At 36.1% G+C, this 21,907-nt stretch overlaps 2 protein-coding genes across 17 annotated transcripts in view; one reads left to right on the forward strand and one right to left on the reverse strand.

Annotated features, from left to right (window-relative positions):
* The window catches only part of LOC129481080 (uncharacterized), a 114,985-nt gene extending 109,458 nt beyond the window's left edge, over positions 1 to 5,527 (reverse strand). For 5 of the 6 annotated variants that reach the window (XR_010120383.1, XR_008657253.2, XR_010120384.1 and 2 more), the window contains exon 1: positions 5,349 to 5,527. The gene's annotated coding sequence lies outside the window, so the exon portion shown is untranslated. Of the gene's footprint in view, positions 1 to 5,311 lie in introns of all 6 variants that reach the window. The other variant, XM_055275974.2, reaches the window with a different exon arrangement.
* Positions 1 to 14,584, forward strand: part of SCOC (short coiled-coil protein) — a 51,132-nt gene extending 36,548 nt beyond the window's left edge. The window contains exons 1-4 of one of the 11 annotated variants that reach the window (XM_063637649.1): positions 5,545 to 5,771; positions 5,991 to 6,369; positions 11,178 to 11,249; positions 12,981 to 13,070. In XM_063637649.1, coding sequence (XP_063493719.1) covers positions 5,591 to 5,771; positions 5,991 to 6,369; positions 11,178 to 11,241 — 624 coding nt within the window. In that variant the 5' untranslated portion in view covers positions 5,545 to 5,590 and the 3' untranslated portion in view covers positions 11,242 to 11,249; positions 12,981 to 13,070. Of the gene's footprint in view, positions 1 to 5,544; positions 5,831 to 5,990; positions 6,370 to 11,177; positions 11,250 to 11,626; positions 11,711 to 12,980 lie in introns of those variants that run through there. The other 10 variants (XM_063637648.1, XM_055275969.2, XM_055275968.2 and 7 more) reach the window with 10 other exon arrangements.
* The last annotated feature ends 7,323 nt before the right edge of the window (positions 14,585 to 21,907 follow it).

Genomic DNA, 21,907 nt, shown 5'->3' on the forward strand with positions numbered 1-21,907 from the left:
AAGCAGGTATTATGATACTCATTTTACAAATAAAAAGATAGGTTTGAATTCAGACTATATCACTAGCTTTATGATATTGGACAAGACAGTCTTTGATCCTTTATTTCTGACCTGCAAAATGGAATTGATAATACATAGCTGACTGGATGGTTTGAGGACTAAGTAAAACAACACATGTAGCATAACTAGGACATTGTAGACTCTAAAAAAATCATGGCTAGTTGTTGATGGTTAATACCGAGTGTCAACTTGATTAGATTGAAGAATGCAAAGTATTGATCCTGGGTGTGTCTGTGAGGGTGTTGCCAAAGGAGATTAACATTTGAGTCAGTGGGCTGGGAAATGCAGATCCACTCTTAATTTTGGTGGGCACCATCAAATCAGCTGCCAGTGTGGCCAGGATATAAAGCAGGCAGAAAAACGTGAAAAGGCTAGATTGGCTTAGCCTCCAAGGCTATATCTTTCTCCCATGTCAGATGCTTCCTATCCTAGAACATTGGACTCCAAGTTCTTCAGCTTTGGGACTTGGACTGGCTGCCTTTTGCCTCAGCTTGCAGACAGCCTATTGTGGGACTTGTGATCGTGTGAGTTAAAACTACTTAATAAATTCCCCTTTACATATGTATATATAAAATACATTATATATATGACTAATAGGATATATATATCCTACATATATATCCTAATATATATTATATTATATATAATATATTATAATTATATATTGTAATCATATATATATTATTAGGACATATATATATCCTATTAGTTCTGTCTCTCTAGAGAACCCTAATACACTAGTCTTCTCATTTTTTTTTAAAATCAATTTTATTGAGGAAAAATTACTATCAAATGCACACATTTTAAGTTACAGAAGACGACTTTTGACATTCACATACACTGTGTAACCACCACACCAATCAGTCAAGTTATTATAGGACATTTCCATTACCCCAAACAGTCCCATCATGCTCCTTTGAGTAAGCCCTCCTCTCAGCTTCCACTCCAGGCAATCACTGATCTGATTTCTGTCACAATTGATAAGTTTTATCTGCTCTAGAACTTTACATTAAGAAAACAATAAAGTCTGTACTTTTTGTATCTGGCTATTTTCATTCCACATATTTTAGATTCATCTATTATCAACAGTTTGTTCTTATGTATATCTCAGAAATTTATTCCTTTCTAATTGCTGGTTAGTATTTCAGTATTTTTGGAATGTTTTTCCATTATTGATTGAAATAGCTCTTAGATATTCTGAATTCAAGTCATTTGTTAATATATTGTGACTATTGTCTTTTTCAAGCCTGTGAATTATCTTTTCATTTTCATTATGATGTCTTATAGAGAGCAGAAAACCTCAACTTTTATGAAGTTCAATTATTTACAATTTTTTATATTGTTTTTTGTGACCCATCTCAAAAAATTTTGCCAACACCAAGGGGATGAAGGTTTTCTTCTCTGTCTTCTTCCAGAAGATTTATAATTTTGGCTTTTATGTTTTGGACTGTGGTCCATTTTGAATTAACATTTCTGTGTATGCTGTGAGGTAGAGCTTGAGATTCATTTTTCCTGCATATTGATATCAACTTGTTTCAGCAACATTTGTTGAAAATAACAATCTATCCATTCCCATGGAATTACTTTGGTACCACTGTGAAAACATAAATTATCAAATTTATTGCCATAAGATTTTTCATAATATTCCTTCAGTATCTATAGTCTGTGCCTGCTTTCATTCTTGATATTGGTAATTTGTGGTGTCTTCTCTCTTTTTTTTTCCTGGATAAGTCTGCCTACAGTTGTAAAATTTATTATTCTTTTAAAAGAACCGCTTTTTGTTTTACTATTTTTTCTATTGTTTTATGATTTTTCAATAGGATTGATTTTTTTACTCTATATTATTTCCTCCCATGTGCTTACTTTGAGTTTAATTTATTCTTCTTGTCCTAATATCTTAAAATGAATGCTTACATTCTGGATTTGAAACCTTCCTTGTTTTTCCATATAAGCATTTAACGGTAAAAAAAAAAAAAAAAAAAAAAATCCCTCTAAGCGCTACTTTAGCTGCATCCCACAACTTTTGATATGTTTACATTTTAGTTTAAAATTACTTTCTAATTTTTTTGTGTGTGACTTCCCCTGTGACCCATGGTTTGTTTGGAAGTACATAGTTTGATTTCCAACTATTTGGAGATTTACAAATATCTTTCTGCTACTGATTTCTAGTTTAATTCCTTTGTGGGTAGAGAAAATAATTTTTATTTCAATTATTTTAAATTTGCTGAGATTTGTTTGATGATACACAGTGGACTCTATTTTGATGAATGTTCCAAGTGCATTGGAAAAGAAAGTGTGCTCTTCAGTTATTGGGTGCAATGTTTTACAAATCTCCATTAGGTCAAGTTGCCTGATAGGATTGTTCAGGTCTTCTGTATCAATAGTTCAGAAATTTGCCAGCTTTTTTTCAAAATCACCTTCATAGCTTTCAAAAATACTAATGCCTGTATCTCACTCCTGAAGATTGTAATTTATTCTGAGGTGTGGTCTGTTCACTAGAATAATTAAAAGATTCCCAGGTGATTCTAATATACCCAAAAGTTTGGGACTTGAGTTCTGTATACTCAAATTATCTCTATACTTGTTTTACAAATTGCAGAGTAGGGAGTAATGAACTGTTTGAATTCAATTAATTTTTGATTCATTGCTATTTTGTAGCACTGTGGTTAGGATTTTGCGTCTTTTTGATGAATATGCCTCTTTATCTAATTGTTTAAATGTTATTCTACCTAATTATTAGTGAAGATAAACATTTTTAAAAAACCTTTCTGGCCGTTCAGTTTTCCTCTTCCGTAAGTGGCCTACTTATGTTATTTGCATATATTTATCTTGAGTTGTCTTTTTCTTACTGATTTGTCTGAATTGATTTGTCTGAATGCTTTTTTTTTTTTTTTGAGTCTCGCCTTGTCACCCAGGCTGGAGTGCAGTGGCGCGATCTCGGCTCACTGCAAGCTCTGCCTCCCAGGTTCACGCCACTCTCCTGCCTCAGCCTCCCGAGTAGCTGGGACTACAGGTGCCCGCCACCATGCCCGGCTGATTTTTTGTATTTTTAGTAGAGACGGGGTTTCACCGTATTAGCCAGGATGGTCTCAATCTCCTGACCTCCTGATCCACCTGCCTCGGCCTCTCAAAGTGCTGGGATTACAGGTGTAAGTGACCGCGCCTGGCCTGAATTCTTTATATTTTCAGAGTTTTACCATATTCTGCCAACCTGTGGCTTGTTTTTAACTTGATTAGAGATGGCTTCTCTTCTGTTTGTAAAACTTCCAAATTTTAAAATAATCAATATTTTACATCTTTCCTTAATGTATCATGCTGTTTCTTCTCTATGGTGATATCATAAAGACATATGCTTTTCTTCTAAAAGTTTAGAGTTTTGTTTCTCACATTTTGGGTCATTATTTCATCTGGAATTTAGTTTTATTTCTCTTGTGGTATCGGGATTAAATTTCTTATTTTTATATAAATAGCCAATTTAACTAGAACCACCATAATTTGTGTTTTCTATATCCCACAAACAGTTACTGTACTAACTTACATTCCCAACAGTAATGAATAATAGTTTTTTTCCCTACAACCTTAGAAACAGTTATTCCTCACCAGATATCTTTATTGTATACCGACTTCCAGGTACCCTTTTTTTTTCTAATTTTCTTTTTGTCTATTCTTTTGTCAATACTACTTTTTAAAAAGTTGCTTTAAAATAGAATTACCATATGATTCAGCACAAATTAATACACACTTCTGGGTGTATATCCAAAAGAACTGAAAAGAGGGTCTCAAAGAGACATTTGCACACCCATGTCCATAGCAGTATTATTCACAATAGCCAAAAGGAGGAAGCAACCTAAGTGTCCACTGATAGATGAATAAACAAAATGTGGTATAATACACATAGTAAACGATATATAGAACTATTCAGCCTTAAAAAGGAAGTTCTGCAATATGCTATAACATGGATGAACGCTGAGGCATTATGCTAAATGAAATAAGCCAGTCACAAAAGGGCAAATTCTGTATCATTCCACTTACGTGAGGTACCTAGAGTAGTCAAACTGATAAACAGAAAGTAAGATGATTACTGCCAGGGGATGAGGGGAGTAGGAAATGGAGAGCTGCTGTTTAATAGGTATAGAGTTTTAGTTTGGCAAGACGAAAAGAGAGATTCGTTCTGGAGATTGGTTGAACAACAATGTGGAATGTATCTGATACTATTGAAGTTAAAAATGGTTAAGATGGCAAATTTTATTCTATGTATATTTCACTACAATTAAAAATATTAAAAAATACTGTTCTAGCAAAAACAAAAAGTTGCTTTTAATAGTTTCTCTTGATCTTTGGTGTCCTGCAATTGCACCATTGCATAGAATTCTTTATATTAATCCTGCTCAAGAATAAGTACTTCATGAATCTGAAAATTCAAATATTCCACAATCTTGGAAAATTCTTAGTTATTACTCTTTGAATACTGCCTGCATCCATTTTCTCTAGTCTCTTTTTTTTGGCACTCCTATTAGATTTATGTTGGATATTTTTCATTTATTTAGCTCCTACATTGCATTCTAGTAAATTTCCTCAAACTGAATATTGTAGTCTCAGCCAAATGTACAGTTCTCAAAATACTGAATGGAAGATCTTTTTATATAGCTCTTAAAATGATTAAGGCGATGTGTCAGCAAACTGTGCCAGAAGTAAAAAGTCAAGAAACAGGGAGACATAAGGCATGTCTCTACAGCTCAGGAGCCTGTGCCAAAGCCAAAATAATAATGTATTGCTGTGGATGTCTACCTTGTACTCAACGAATATTAAAGCAGGATGCCGCTTTGTGTCAAGTGCTAGATTACGATGAGCGGTGTCACGAAGAACACTCTACACTTGCTACCGTATGTGTGACCTTGAGCAAGAAATGTATTCACGCTCAGGCTTCAGTTCCTTTCTGTGGGTTGCTGTGAGGCTCCACCAGGGTAAGGTGAGCACAAGTGCTATGCCTCAGTACCACTAGGGTATTTTCTCAATTCTAAAATATTAAATGGCCACGCACTACAGATTTAATAATAGTTTGGGAGGAGGGGCGTGAGGAGAGGGACATTCCACTAGCTCAACTATAAGCTTTCCGACTTCGGAAATAAGAAAAATATGAAAAAGTCTGCTTTTAGAATTGAGGAACCACGGTGTCGCGTTGACTTTCTCTGCTCGGTTCGCAAACGCTCTTTTCTTGAACTTGAATGACTTCTCTGTCGCTCATATCAACCTCTTTCCTGAATGACTTCTCTGTCGCTCATACTAACCTCTTTCCTGATTTTCCACACTGGGATTCTCACTCCAATCTTCAGGTTTCCTAAAAGACCTGACGAGCCGCTTCAGCTGAGCGGCTTAGCTTCGCTTCGCTTCTTTACTGTAATTGGCTGTCGCTCTTCCAGGTCCCGCCCACAGCAACCTCAATCCTGATTGGATGTCAGTGTCCTTTTGTTACGGCAAAGGTGGATTCCGGTGCTTTGAGATTGGACGACTAGGGGGCGGCGGGCAGCTAATGCGCAGGCGTGTATTCTCGAGTCAGGATTGGCGGGCGAGGGGCCGGGACGGGGCGGGATTCTTTCCACGGCGCACGTTCTGTGGGCGGAGTGGGCGGAGCTGCCGGCGTCAGTTGGTCCAGGTGTCCCGGGCTGAGGTGTCGGCTGGATCCCTCCCTCTCCTGGCGCCTCAAGCGGAAGGTGAGCGCCGTCCTGGGCAGCAGAGGGCCTGTCCACAGGCGACTAGAGCTGCAGCCTGGGTACCTCCGAGGGCCTGGAGGGCGGAGCGGGCTGGACGCGGCCCTGCGCACCGGGGGCCCGGGAGGAGCGGTCTCGGGCCTGGGCATTCGGTGGGCGGCGGAGGCCTGGCTACCTGCAGAACCCTTGCGCAACCTCTTTTTCTCCTGTTTTCGTTGTCAGGCCCAGGCGTTCTTTGGGAGAGGGGCCTCTCGCGGTCGCTGACGCAAACATCGTGCAGCTTTCTCCCCGCAGCTCCTGGGTCGGGAGCCGCTTTGCAGCCCCCGGTTCTGGAATTGGACTGCGGGAGGGGCGTTTGGGTGGAATGGGACCTGGCACGCCTGCACCTTCCCGTGGCTGCTCTGCGAGAGCCTGAGAGATGGGAGGGGAGGCCGAGGTGTGGGGGGAGACTAGTGAGCCGCAGAATAAGGATTGGAACATCTTTCCAGGCGGCGAAAGCGGCACCTGGGTTTGTTTCGGAATCGTCTTCTCCCCAGAGTCCTGCTGAACAAGTTTTGGGAAGTAAGGTTTGGAAAGGACAAAGAGGATACATTCTTGAAAGGCAAGGCTTCTGTTATACAGTGTGTTAACCTCAGACTATTACGCAACAATAAGGACAGATGCCATTCCCGGTGTTCCCAACACGCTGTTTATGCCCGAGGACCCAAAGCTATGCCCATGTATTCTGGTACCTGTATCCCTGATTAAAATCAGTGTAGCTAGCCATTCTCTGAGAGTGTAGCTTCCGTTTAAATCCTCATTTGGCCAAAACAATTCCTTGATCTTGTGGAATTTGAAACTGGATTTATTTAACCAGAACAAGTCAAAGCAGAACTTGAACAGATCTGAACAGACAAATTATATTGAAGTTGACGTAGCCTGAAGGGAATGGAGTTTATTTTCAGTTGCTTAGTAAAGATTCCAGAGGAGTTTGACATCAGTGGTAGCAAAATGTTTGGCAAGCTTAAGATTAGGGCCATATTAAAGTTTCTTCCACTGCATAATGGAAAAAGCATGGACTGTGAAGTTAGACCTGGGTTCAAATTCTTGGTAGAGACATTGGCTGTGAAACCTCTGAAACAGCTTTTCTGAAGGATATATAGACTTTCTGAAATTTAGTGTCCATATCTGTAAATTGCAGTTTCCTTCTGTTGATTTGATGAAATAACATATGCAAAGCATTTAGCACATTAATGCACGAAGACATTATTTTAGCAGTCTTACTAGTCCTCTAGTATGACAGATGGTGAAATCAATTTTAGATGCAGAAAAGTTGAGTGGCTGAAGATGGACGGATATTAGGAAAAAGTCTCAAAATCTGCAGGCTTAGATGTGACAATAATTGTCTTGGAATGGTGGAAAAAACACTGGGCATTTGTTGTAGTCTTGGCCCTGTTGTTAACTACTTCTGTGGTCTTCAGGAAGCCATTGTCATCTTTGGCCTTGATTTATTTGTAAAATGAAGCAGCTGGACCAGATGGTTTTCTTGAAATTCTTTTTGTTGCCCAAATTAGAGCTAAAAGGTAGAGAAGACAATAGCAGACATTTACTGAATACCTACTATGTACTAGGTACTGTTGCAAACACATTGTATTTGTCCACTCATTCTCACAACAAACCCATGCGATATGTACGGTTATTATTCACATTTTACAAATGAGGAAACTAAGGCTGAGGTGTTAACCTTGCCCAGGGTTCCAGAGCTTATAAATTGCAGAGCTAAGATTTGAATCCAGGTAATCTGAGTCCATGTTGTTAATCATTGTGCCAGGCTGCCTCTTGAGGAGAGTAATATTGTGGATATTGTGCACTATTAGAGATACTGTAAAAGAAGATAGGGGCATATTTGGTAAGATGATCGTCTTTGGTCACAGGTGTGTGTGCATGGCAAAAATTATTTAATTAAATGGATCTTGTCTTAATGTTTGCCACATTTCCTGCTTTGTATTCTCTCTATGCGTTCTGCCTCCTGGACTTAAATAATCAAAAAATAATTCTAGATTCCCTTCCACTAACCAAGGCTAGATACCCAAATTTACTGTGTTTTTTGAGAAACCTTTAAAAGGTCTGACCTAGCCATACATCAGAGCTGAAGAATCTGAGCGAACCATGTCCATTTCTGGGGTAAGGTGGTTTAGGATAGGCACAGCAGCCTCAGCACCCCAAATTCATTTCAGTGTTCCTACGCTTGAGCAGACTTGGTCTTAATTTTCTCGTGTTTCATCAGATTTGCTTTTATATGTAGGGGCAGAAGGAGTTGAAAGTGAACTCTTAAGAGCATATTTGACATGGAATTAGATTGATGTTATAGCAACTATAGGTAAAAAAAGGATTTTATAGTTGAAAAAGCTGAAAAGCTCAGTATTAAGTACCTATTATGATGTAGTACTGTGTTAATGTAGACTTTGTGCAGTTTGAGGATCAATGCTATTTTAAAAGAAGAAATCCATGGCTAAAATACTTTGACGTAAAGAACTCAGCAAGTCTTTTGATCCCTTTTGTCAAAAAAATCAGTTTATTGCCCTAAATCTACTGAAAGACTTTGAATATATATTAATACAATAGTAGCATTTTGAGGTGGGTCTGTTTGATCACATCACAATAAAATACAATTGCTTCTTGTTCTTTTTTTGTGGGGAGGCAGCAGGTATTGCTGTGGTCCACTGTACTAAGGAGTAATGCCCTTATGTGTAGGGCTGCCAAATGCAGTGGGTGGGTTTTGCACTGTACAACACTTGGGGTGCAATCTTACATAGACTGTGGTGTGAATTGTACTCTCTCGCGTTGTATATCCAATAGCACTGTTCTTGTGGCACTACTTTTGTGCTCCTGCCTCCACCTGAATCTTGAGTGTAAGAGTAATTTTTCCTTTAATAAGCCCTCTCCGTTTTTTTGCTTTTTATTTTCTTTCGCTTTTTCAGACGAAGTCACACTGTTGCTAAACCATGCATAGGTTTTCTATTGTTTGGATTATATGTGGTCAGAATTTCAGAAACTGGCTTCTTTTTCTTTACCTCTTATATTGGTGAGTTTGGAATACTTGTGTTTTTGCAGACTTTATGGTTTAATTTAAATATTAGTCTGAAACATAAGCAAAAGAAGACTACCCTATCACTGTATTATATCTGACTTCAAAATCAGCTGTGTCGATTTTCTGATTGTTGCTTTGGCTTGTATATCTTGTAACTCTTATTAGCTATCATGAAAATTCTTTCTAGCTGTAGCCTTAAAATCATTGGATATGAGAAATTTGAAGCACTTTTAATTTATTACTTAGCAAGACAGTTGCCAAATTGCAGCTTACTCTTGCTGAGCACTCCCACGATCACTTTTGCTTTTGGCTGTTGCCTCTCTCATCTCACTCAGACCTCTTTTAGCCAGATCAGTGGTTGAAATGGTATGAAAAGAGTGACTTAGCACCTGATTACAGGTGTGCTTCTCTGTCAGGGAAATGTCAAATCAAGTTTTCACTAACACTCTTTCTCTTCAATTATAGTTAAAGAGACATGTTGATTCAATGGAGAGGAATAGTTTTTGGAGTGTGGTCATTAAATACTATAGTAGGCCGAATAGCTTTTAAAAAAAGAATTGTTGGAAAAATTTTAGTAATCTGAAATGCAGAGAACCTGAGAATTAAATCATGTGAAAAAGAGGTCAGGCAGAGCAACTTTAAGTGCCGTTTAGATAAGGGGAAAGATGCTAGAAGACTTGGAGTAGGTTTATTCAGCATTATAAGTTAATTGTATACCATTTGTAGTTAATTATTTAATAATGTTATACAAGGGATATTTCATACTTCTTTCTAGACTAGTGAGTGCTATCTTACTTGAACTACAAACTTGAAGTTTATATATATGTACACTGGGCATTTTAATTTGAAGTTCATGTAAGTATCTAAAGTGTAACAGGATTTATGTAGATGTACACTGGACATTTTCAAATTTCATGTTAGTATCTGAAGTACAACAAGATTTGTATTAACAGAAGCTGTGAGAGAATGTGTAATATACTGATATCTGTTTATTGTGATTATAGTTCTAGTATGTAGATATCCTTATTTAATAGGTCTGCTTTTTACTGTTTAAGATACGGAGGCATAACAATGCCTTGGGCATAGAAGATATTCAATAAATACTTGTTGAAAGAATAACACTGACGAGTCTAGGTTGCTTCAATGTAGTAGATTAGATTGGTTAACAAATCTGTTTTCAGTAATAATCTGGTAGCATTATTTAATATATTTTAAACACATTGAAATGATTGTTAGCAATGGAGCAGAACATGTTTTATAGAAATTTTTTGTTCTAATATTTAGAAGTCTTTATTGTAATAATAAAATGTTAGTATTTATTTACTTATTTACATCCTGATTAGTCTGCTTTGATGTAACCCTGACTAGGAGCTGATGAATGGACATTTTTTCATTTATTCCATATTAATATTTTAGATGGTCTAGTATTTTTCTATTGAATTTTATTTGTAAAAAATTAAACAGTATATGTAAAGCAGTACTTTAATGAAGAAGAATATTTGAAAAAATTTTATCTTCATCCATACTGTCATCCTTAATATCAGAGCATTTTTTCATTTTCATGTTTTTTATGCATATTTATGTATATTTCACATAATTTACATCAGTGAATATACAATTTTATACACATTCTTTCATATATTATAATCATAATTATTTTCAGTAGCCACTCCATTAGAAATTATAACTGTACTCAGGAGGCTAAGGAGAGAGGATTGCTTGGGTCCAGCAGTTTAATACAGACTGGTCAACATAGCGAGACCCTCATTTCTAAATAAATATATAAAAATATATCTTCTTAAAAAGAAAATCACAACTGTAATTTACCAGACTCTTTGGGCAGTTATGTTGTTTCTGATTGACTTGGTTGTAAATAATATTGAAGTGATTTTTATGTATATAACTTTCTTTGCATTATTGTCCTTAGCCTAAGTTTCCAAGAGTAAAATACTCAGTTAAAAAAGATTTAAATGTTTTTATGAATCTTATTATCATACTGCTTTCCAAAAAGATTACATATTTAAAAGTTGTGTCTAGTGTTTGTGTATTTGTTTTTCCATAACTCTTTGCTAGTATTGATCATTATCTCCTTTAAAAATAATAATCGTACAGTGGGATTTATGTATTTTTTGATTATCAAGAAGCTCAACATTTTCTCTCACTCAAACTATTTATATCCTTTGCTTATTTACCCATTAGGCATTTATTTTATTCTTAGAAATAGTAAAGCATATGAAAAGTCCTTCTATGTCATAGTTAACAAAATCATCCTCCTTTGAAAAGCAGGCTTATATTTTATTGCTGTATGTGTCTATATTTCTGAATTTTTCTTATTGTAGACCATTCATCAAGGATTTTGTATCCAAGGCCCAAAAGTTTGTTACCCAAGATGATGAATGCTGACATGGATGGTATGTTCTTCATTTTCTTTTTTGTATACTCCTGGTTTTGTGGATGCTTTTGCTTTATTAGGCAATGGAAAGGGCAGAGAAACAATGTTTAGAAGACTTTGATCTTGGCTAATTACTTATTTATATCTCATCTAGTGTTAGAAAGGACCAACCAAAGCAGCTTGCATTCCTTAGCTATGAGAGGTTGGCAAGTTATTTTTATCTTCTTTACCTTGGTGTCGTTATCTGCAATTTGGGGATACAAAATTTTATTTCACAGGGCTCTTGTGTAAGTCAAGTAAGAATGAATATAAAACATTTTGCAGATTTTTAAGTGCTACCCTACACAAATAGTACCTAATGCTAATTAATAGTAAATTTGAACCTTTATATTACAGCAGTTGATGCTGAAAATCAGGTGGAACTGGAGGAAAAAACAAGACTTATTAATCAAGTGTTGGAACTCCAACACACACTTGAAGGTTAGCTTGCATTTTGTAGTTTATTTGAATGACAGCCAATTAATTGAACTTGTAAACATTTATATTGCTAAATTTTGTTTGTTAGGATGTATAATTTTTAAAAGAATGAACTTCAAAGTACACACATATATATATCTTCCTGCTTTGGTAGTTTAAAGAACAGATACACTTCAGTCAAGTCAAATGTTGTTATTGTGCTTCCCTCTTTAAAGCTTAACATAATGCTGGCTAGTCTGAGACTCCCTTTTAAGTCCCCATAATGTGTTACTAAGTCCACTTTAATAAAGCTTATTTTAAAGTAAAAACAATGTATTAGCCTTGGAGATTAAAAAGGAATTCATCTAAATTTTTTCATTTTCTAAGTCTTGCATAAAATTAATAACTGAAACATCTTTTGAGTTTTAATGAAATTAAAAGATTGTGTTTTTGGTGCCACAGTGAGCAGATCATGTCACTCAGAATCTCCCACTGACTTACATTTTACAGAGTTAATAAAAGTCATCTGTGACTTCCCTATTAGCTTTCTTTTTTTTTGTTTTGAGATGGAGTTCACTCTTGTTGCCCAGGTTGGAGTGCAATGGCGCAATCTCGGCTCCCTGCAACCTCCGCCTCCCGGGTTCAAGCAATTCTCCTGTCTCAGCCTCCTGAGTAGCTGGGATTACAGGCACCTGCTACCATGCCTGGCTAATTTTTTGTATTTTTAGTAGAGACAGGGTTTCACTATGTTGGCCAGGCTGGTCTCAAACTCCTGACCTCATGATCCACCCACCTCGGCCTCCCAGAGTGCTGGGATTACAGGCGTGAGCCACCAGCCGGAATTAACTTCTTATATGATCATCAGGAACTGCATGTATTGAATGTCTTGATAATGTTACAATACAAGATGATCAGTTGCTTGGAAACTGACTGCCTGTATTCAGTATATGAATTCAGTTGTGTTAAACTGATGTATATTTTAAACATTTCTAGTAAAGATGTTATGGTTTTATATTGATAAGACATGAACCAAAATTCACATTTTAAAAACAAAGTCTTTTTAAAAAAATTACTCAACATTAATGCTATTTATGAAGAATAACAGTCTAATGTGAAATATCTTTTTAGGAATTTGTCTACTAATTTGCACTCAGTTTACCTTGCTGTCTCTAAAATCCGTATTCTTAAAATTTAAGGATGTGTTATCTCTTTTAAGAATGAATCCTAAGAATTTTGTAATATGGAATCATTGTCATTGTTTTATTGATAATGGGCATTTTTATTTTTTATATAGATCTCTCTGCAAGAGTAGATGCAGTTAAGGAAGAAAATCTGAAGCTAAAATCAGAAAACCAAGTTCTTGGACAATATATAGAAAATCTCATGTCAGCTTCTAGTGTTTTTCAAACAACTGACACAAAAAGCAAAAGAAAGTAAGGGATTGACACCCTTCTGTTTTATGGAATTGCTGCTGATCATTTTTTCTTTAAAACTTGGATAGATTCCAAAAGTTACAGTACCTTTGTTTGTGGCTTTATTGAATATTTATGAAGATAATGTCAGATGTAGACAAAAATAACACAATAACAGGAGACTTCCATAAGTCTGTGTATTATGTTAGTCTATGAAAACGTGTAAATGTATTGTAGAGACTTTATAATTAGAATTGCATATATTTATGAAACTTAAAGATGAATGTTTTATCGAATTTGTAGGTTTAGCACTGTCTTTTATTATAGGATTAGTAAGATATACAAGAAAATAACCACCATGTTGTGAAAAAGTGACCAAAATCATGTACTAAATGCACAGCTTTATGTACCCTGTCCACCATCTTGTGCCTCTTCTCCATTTGCCTCTTCCTTCCTATTTCCCTTCCCCTGAGGAAAAAAATTGGTGTCACATTTGTAAACGTAATTTTAATAGTTAATCATCTCTGAGAGTAACCTGTATTTTAATTGTTGAAACTTAACCAAAATAAGATATTGTCTCAGCTAGGGCTTGTCATTTGTGTATTTAGTGTTAAGATAGCAATGCTAGTGTCTCTTTAATTAATTGGAAATAGGTGCAGACTAAAAATGAAGGTTTTTCTTTGAAACTGAATTAACTTGGGAATATTTGTTGTTAAAAACTTCTTTTTGCACAAAATAACTCATTTTGTATTATCTGAAAATATATAATTTCTGGTCATGTGTATGTTTAAAATAGAAAATTTTGAGGAAAAATGGAAACAGGGTGGAAAAGTACTTGGTAAACAGTAGTAACCAACTCCAAATATTTTCACTCCAGATTTGTGTTTTCTCTGGCACAGAGTAGATCTTTTGGGAAATATATGTGAAAGTGGATTAAGTTTGACTACCCTTATGTAAGCCACATCTGGATGAGAACAGTTACAAAGAGTTTGGTCTCTAAGGTGATTTGTACCCAGTGGGTCAACTTCTGCAAAATTCCATAACAGTGTGTTAGTATTAGAATAGTGAATAAAATGGGAAAGTTTTACATATATAATTATTATCTTGCTCAGTATTTTATCTCACTTGTTCTAGAATTTTCTGTAAACCCTGCTACTGGGTTTGAAGAGTTTTAGTCATCCTTTAACAATTTTTAAAAATTTAGCTTGTAGATTCCATTTGGTAAGGGAATCAATATTGGAAGTAATGCTAAAATCTTATAATATGAAAAGAGATCCACTAATATAGCTTATGGTTATTAGATTTGGGCTACTTTTAATCATGGAATAATCTTATGTATTGGTGTAAGAGTTGATGAATGACTTTAGCTGTATGAATATATAATAGTCAAACTGCAAACATTTTGCATCCCTTTTGTGACCTAATTTACAGACATTTAAGTTGTGTTGCAGTTCTGCTTTGCTGTTTAATAAAAAGCTATTTCAGAGGTTGTGTGTGTTTTAGTTATAGTTGCCTAAGTAAATGGGGTATTTAGGTATACTGGTGTATCCAGGGTTATTCAATGCCACAGAATAGTGTATCTTATTTAAGTACCCAGTTACTGATTATTTAGGGGAATAATATTTTTATTAATACAACTATAACTGGTTATCAATGTAAATATCATAGGCTATTATACATTAATTTAGAAAACAAAAGCAAAGCACTCAAAGGATCCAGTATCTCCAGGGAAAAAGGAAGTTACATTTTTTAGGGTAGGCTAAGCTACTTTAGCAAGAGACCCAGTGATAAGGAATATAAATACAGAAGTTTCTCTCCCAACCAGTGGTTCCAAGGTCAGCATTGCAGGCTAGCAGCCCTTGTTCACATAGTTATTCGGGACTTTGGCTGAGGATGGTGCTGCCATTTTAAATCATGGCTTTCAAGTCACTCTGGTTATTCTAATTTGCAGAAAAAGAACATGGAAGTGTACATATGCAAGGTTTTATGGGCTGTGCCTGGAAATGGCTCATATATCTTCTCATATTCCCATGGTGTGGAGACTTAGTTACATCTAGATACAAGAGGAGCTGAGAAATGTAGTCCCTGGCTGGGAAGCCATATTCCAGCTATAAATACAAGATTTTGGTGGCCGCTAGCAGCCTCAGCCACAGCCACAGCTCTTCTTGTGCTACCAAGTATCTTCCCTTACATAGAAAGTAATCCCTCTTCATCCAGCTAGTGATTCAGCTCACAATCTAGGATTTCTATTAAAGGTCCATCCCTTTAGATGTGGCTTCTAATAGTCTGACAATCTCTAAACTGATAGGCAAATTATTTGCTTTCACCCTTGCTGCTGCCCATTTATAATGTAGTTGGGACAGGATGGCCAAATAAAAAGTGTCAATTTGGAAAATGGAATAGAGGGAAACATGTAAAAATTGTGGAATGCTCCTGGGAGATGTATGAAGATTTTGTCCCTAGTAGTGGAGAAATTCCTTGATTCGACTATGATTCTGATCTCTGGCAGGGGACTCCCTTGTTCATTGATCTCCGTGGTTTCCCCTCTGGAAAGTTACCCTTATCCATTTTCTTCCATGGCTACCTCGGAAGTAGAGGTTGACTGTTCACTCCATGGGAATTGTGAAGACAGTCCACTTCCTGCTGGTGTGAACTTGGTGCCCATCATTTTAAGGCCAAGCTCATGTTTCTTTGGAATACGATTCTCTCAAAAACTCAAGCCTTTTTATCAATATGCTTCTGATTGCATATGCCGAGGAACCACAACCAAGCTTTTGACCAAATTCTCAAAGTATGTATTACCTTTGCCTTTCTTTAATGGAGGCTATCTTGAGATCAACTAAAAATAAGATTACATTGGGAATGTTACATGCAGATCATCACTGCAAAGCTGGGTTCCTTTGGCTTAACAATTGGTAGAGAAGTCTTCATGGGCTTCCCCCCAATCTCCCCCACCTCAAAAATAATTTTGAACCTTTGCTGCTATTCAGACTTCAGAAACAATTGGCTTAATTTCGTGACGTTCCTTGTATCAGAACTTTGTCTACTCCCTTCCATCTCTGCTGGAAAATGTCAATTTTTTTTGATACCTTGCTGAAAACAAGGAATAGCCAATTCATTTAACATTCTGGCTTTTTCCAACTAGACTTATCAGATTAGTAGGTGTCAAAATATATCCCCACTGCTTGTCATGTTAATGGTAAGCTAATGCTATATACTTACTTAGTTTTTGCTATGCAATACTTAAGGATAATTTCTTCATTAGAAATATAGATGGTACACAGTGTGCACAGGGACTGTGTCCAGCTTCTGGGAAAGAGTCGACCAAATTTTAGACAGGCACCTCTGAGCCCTCTTTTTGACTAGTCCAGTTTTAGCAAAAATCCTGCTAAATCGGTTTAGAGATAATCCCATCCTCAATAACTGATGATCATCAACCTGGCCTGTCTTTGGCAAGAATCACCCTACTCTTGATGTCTCCACTTAGTAATTTTCCATCCACTGACCTCATCACTGCTCATTGACTGTAAATCCTCAGCTGTATTTGCTGTGTTAGTTGAGCCCAGTTTCTTTCCCTTGTTGGGTGATGGTCTTAACATATACAGTCCTGAGTAAAGTCGTCTTTACTGCTTTAACAAGTGTCAGAATGGTTTTTTCTTTAATACTTCCTAGTTTACATGCTGGTAGAATAATGTTTGGTAGGGAAAAATCAGCATACTCCTTGTTATGGACTGAATGTGTCCTCCCAAAATTCTTAGGTTGAAATCCTAACCCCAATGTGATGCTTTTAGGAGGTGGGCCGTTTGGGAGATAATTAGGTAATGAGGGTGAAGCTCTCATGAATGGGATTGTGTCCTTATTAAAAGAAACCCCAGAGAGCTCTCTTTGCCACACAGAAGACAGCAGTCTGCATCCTGGAAGAGGGCCCTCAACACTGATCTCAGACTTCCAGCCTCCAAAACTGAGAAATAAATTTGTTGTTTATAAGCCACCCAGTCTATATTTTGTTATAGCATCCCAAATAGTTCAAGGCACCCATTTTCCCCATTGTTTCCCAATAGGAATTTCCCCAATATTGACACTGCCATCATATGCAAAATGTGTCCTCTTTATATTCCTTTTGGACTCACAGCAGGTTACTACACATCACAGATCCTCGTCTGAAACTTGTAGGGCCAGATGTCTTAGAATTTAGAGTTTTTCAGATTTTATAAAATGTTATGACTCAGATACCAATATGGTTTGGGGCAACACCTATAATCAAGCATATTAACATTTCTGCAGCAAAATGAGTATTAAAGTAGGATAAAGAAAGACTATATATATATATATAAAAAACCTTGCCAGGGAGGTCAGGCTCAGCTACCCAGGTGAGTTTTGTTGCCAAAATGCTAGGAAAATCTTTAACTTTTCAGAGATTTTTGGTTATGGAATTGTAGCAACAAAACCTTTTGTGGAAAAGTAACCAAAATCATGTATGCATTTAGTTCCAACCAGTTAATGTCGCATCTCTATTCCTGTCACTCTTCCCTGTGATCTAGTCCCTTTTGTAAGAGAAAAATGATAGTTGAATTATAAAATCTAAAATTAATTTTGTGGTCCAAAGAAAAGCAAAATTGATCTTAACTTTAGAATGTAAAGCCATTCTTTACTTCGCCCAATAAAAATTTTGTTTTTCCCTGAACACGTTGTGGTGATTGTCATCAGATTCTTCTTCAATGTGCATGTATCCAAAATTACTGCCAGTGGACAACAGAGATGAGTTGTTAAGACCATTTGTAAATCATGAAAGAACAGACAATGTGAAGACACGAAAGGTTAAGAATTGGAAGAAACTTAATTCCCTCTTACTCTTATCAGAAAACTAGCTGTAGTTTATTTCACTGAAATCAGAGATGAATGGTATTTAAAAGACAAATTTACAAGGCTAGGTGTGGTGGCTCACACCTGTATTCCCAGCTCTTTGGGACACCAAAGCAAGAGCATTCCTTGAGCCTAGGATCTTGAGACCAGCCTGAACAACATAGTGAGACCATGTCTCTACAAAAAAATTTTTTTTAATTAGCCAGGCATGGTGGTACTTGCCTGTAGTCCCAGCTACTTGGGAGACTGAGGTGAGAAGTTTGAGCCCAGGGTTCAAAGCTGCATGGTGCCACTGCACTCTAGCCTGAGCAACAGAGTGAGACTCTGTCTCCTCAAAAAACAAAAACCAAACCAAACAAAAAAGGCACATTTAATATAACAGGGACTTTATGTTGGCCGTTGGCCTTTGGACCTATGAAAGGGGGGATTGAGGGACAACAGAAGTTGAAGTTGTACATTCATTGTAATCAATTTTATAATGTATTTATCTTGTTTTAAAATGTATATATTATAGATGGCTTATCAAGTGCTATTAAAACTCAGAAATATCCCCAAATTTTACCAAAAAAGTATTCATTTAACAAACATAAAATATGTGATAACTATGTTAGGTGGTAAAAGCCCATTTTTCCAGTTATCCTGTTACCCATCTTCTCTAAAACTACCTTACTTTTTCTATGCATTCTCTCTCCCATCCACTTGCCCCATATCTGACCTTTCAGATTAGGGATAATTTTATTTCCCAAACTCAGCTCTCATACTATGGAAATACATGGGAGTTATATACTTTTGGGGGAAGAAATTGTTGAAATTTATGCAGAAATTCTTTTATGTTTTAATAAATCGCATATAAAATATTTAGTTATCTTACTTTAGCCCATCTTATAGTTAATCTTTAAATCCTGCTAAAGTTAAAACATATAGCCACAATTAAGAGAACAAAAAACTGTTCACAGATCCCTAGAGTGTAATGTATTTATGTTTTAACTATTCTGAATAGTTTCTACTGAATACAGAACCATTTTTGGACTAGAATTCTGAAATTTTAAGATACATTAAATTCATTTCTAGTGGTTCATTTTAACATGTAAGCAGTTCCATCATGTTTCTCCTCGAAATGTGGACTGATACCTCAAAAAGACTAATTCTAGAAACATGAAGTTTTCCTGGAGAAATGATTAATGGAAGCAAGACTATCAGTAAAAAAATATTCAAGAAAAGGGACGTTACTTTACACCGATCAAGTTAAAAAGCCTCTGAAAAGGCAAACTAAAGTAAAGAAAAGCAAAATACACTCTTTCTCTCCTTTATGGATAAAGTATAGGTCATTTTGAACAATAAAGTCAGATTAGGGAGTAAAAGGAAAAAGCCATTTGATTATTAAGAAAGACTGTCTACTGCATGGATATAGTACAGGTTATACATTAGAGTTTTAGTTTTGGTTAAACCCGTCAGTTATGGTACATCCACAAAGGAGTACGTGCACAGGAATTAGCAGTGACTTGGCAAATTTAGTTGCTCAAATTTTACCACTGCGAGCTCATGAAGTTTAACCAAACAATGAATCTGCAACCAAGAAAGTAAAAAAACATAGGCATGGGCAAGGACTTCATGTCTAAAACACCAAAAGCAATGGCAATAAAAGCCAAAATTGACAAATGGAATCTAATTAAACTAAAGCGCTTCTGCACAGCAAAAGAAACTACCATCAGAGTGAACAGACAACCTACAGAATGGGAGAAAATTTTTGCAATCTACTCATCTGACAAACGTCTAATATCCAGAATCTACAATGAACTCAAACAAATTTACAAGAAAAAAAAAAACCCCATCAAAAAATGGGTGAAGGATATGAACAGACGCTTCTCAAAAGAAGACATTTATGCAGCCAACAGACACATGAAAAAATGCTCATTATCATTGGCCATCAGAGAAATGCAAATCAAAACCACAATGAGATACCATCTCACACCAGTTAGAATGGTGATCATTAAAAAGTCAGGAAACAACAGGTGCTGGGGAGGATGTGGAGAAATAGGAACACTTTTACACTGTTGGTGGGAGTGTAAACTAGTTCAATCGTTGTGGAAGACAATGTGGCAATTCCTCAGGGATCTAGAACTAGAAATACCATTTGACCCAGCCATCCCATTACTGGGTATACACCCAGAGGATTATAAATCATGCTGCTATAAAGACACATGCACACGTATGTTTAATGCGGCACTATTCACAATAGCAAAGACTTGGAACCAACCCAAATGCCCATCAATGATAGACTGGATTAAGAAAATGTGGCACATACACACCATGGAATACTATGCAGTATTCCATAAAAAAGGATGAGTTCATGTCCTTTGTAGGGACATGGATGAGGCTGGAAACCATCATTCTCAGCAAACTATCACAAGGACAAAAAACCACGCACCACATGTTCTCACTCGTAGGTAGGAATTGAACTTGGAAACAGGAGGCGGAACATCACACACCAGGGCCTGTTGTGGGGTCGGGGGAGTGGGGAGAGATAGCATTAGGAGATATACCTAATGTAAATGATGAGTTAATGGGTGCAGCACACCAACATGGCACATGTATACATATGTAACAAACCTGCACGTTGTGCACATGTACCCTAGAACTTAAAGTATTTTATATATATATATATATATATATATATATATATATATAAACAAGCTTTAAACAATCTTTAGAAAAAATGTTCACATGCAAGAGACTTCCCAGGCAAGAAGGTTTTGAGTAAAAAAAATGTATCTCCCGAAGTAGTGGTTTACCTTCAGAAATATTCTCATCTAGGATTATTACACTGCAAATGCAAAGTGAGCTAGAGAGGGAGAATGCTTGCAAGATGTGTTCAGTTCATATTAAAGAAATACAAAGTACGGCTAAATACTATGTATTAAGATTTTCTATCACCAATTTATAGAAGTTCAGAGTACAGCAATGGAGTAAATAACTTACTTTCTTTTTCAATTCACCCTTTGAAATAAGGAGTGAATAGTATTAGTGGCTATGTTTGACTTCCTTCAGTAAAAGCAGAAGCTAGAGACTTATTTTCCTTATTCATAAGTTCTAAATTTACCTACTGGGGAAGGAGTTGTATGGGAACCTGTAATAGTTTAGGGCTTGCCCAAAGATGGGGTTATGTGTACATCTATGAAGGAATCCAAAATCTTACCTAACATGCAGAAAGTTCTCTAGGTAGTTAGTATTCAAGTAGTTCTGTGGTCTCAAAGATTTAGATCCTCTTCCAAAGAGTCTAAACCTGTTTCCCAGACATAAGAATTTCATAAATAAAATATTTTAAATGGAACAACACAGCTCCAATTTAATGTAGTCTAGTGACATGGTAACTGCTTTAAAAAGAAGAGCAATAATAATAGTTGCTCCTATTCATCTCAGTGGCAGCTTTGAAGCTATTCATAGATGAGATGACAGACTTAAAATAGATTGAAACTTGTCAGGAAAAAAAAAAAAAGATACAAATACAAAAGCATTCCAACCCCACTGGAAACAAGAAAAAAATATATACATATAAAAGCATGATGAATTGAAATCAGCCATTAGAATCTCTTAGTAATAAGGAAAATAATATAAAGCTTCCCCAATAATAACCTGTTAAATAGGGTATTCAGGATGAAAAAATATTTAAATTTTATTTTCAATAGCAATGTATGCATAAGAAATTTTGTGAATGGGATAAACCACTCTGGCATAAAGCAACTACAAAAACTTGAAAAAAAATCTGTACATCATTTTGTTTTGATAAAACCCATTATCTTTGTATTCAAATGTAAAATATGCTGCAATAGAATCCAGCAATGAACAAAGCATGTCTTTAAAGGAATCTATAATTTAAGCGAACAACTCACTGTAACTATAATTTGACACAAACTAGGTAAATGTGGGTCATATACAACACTTTCAA

The sequence above is a fragment of the Symphalangus syndactylus genome, chromosome 4 (genome assembly GCF_028878055.3).
Source record: "Symphalangus syndactylus isolate Jambi chromosome 4, NHGRI_mSymSyn1-v2.1_pri, whole genome shotgun sequence".
NCBI lineage: Eukaryota > Metazoa > Chordata > Mammalia > Primates > Hylobatidae > Symphalangus > Symphalangus syndactylus.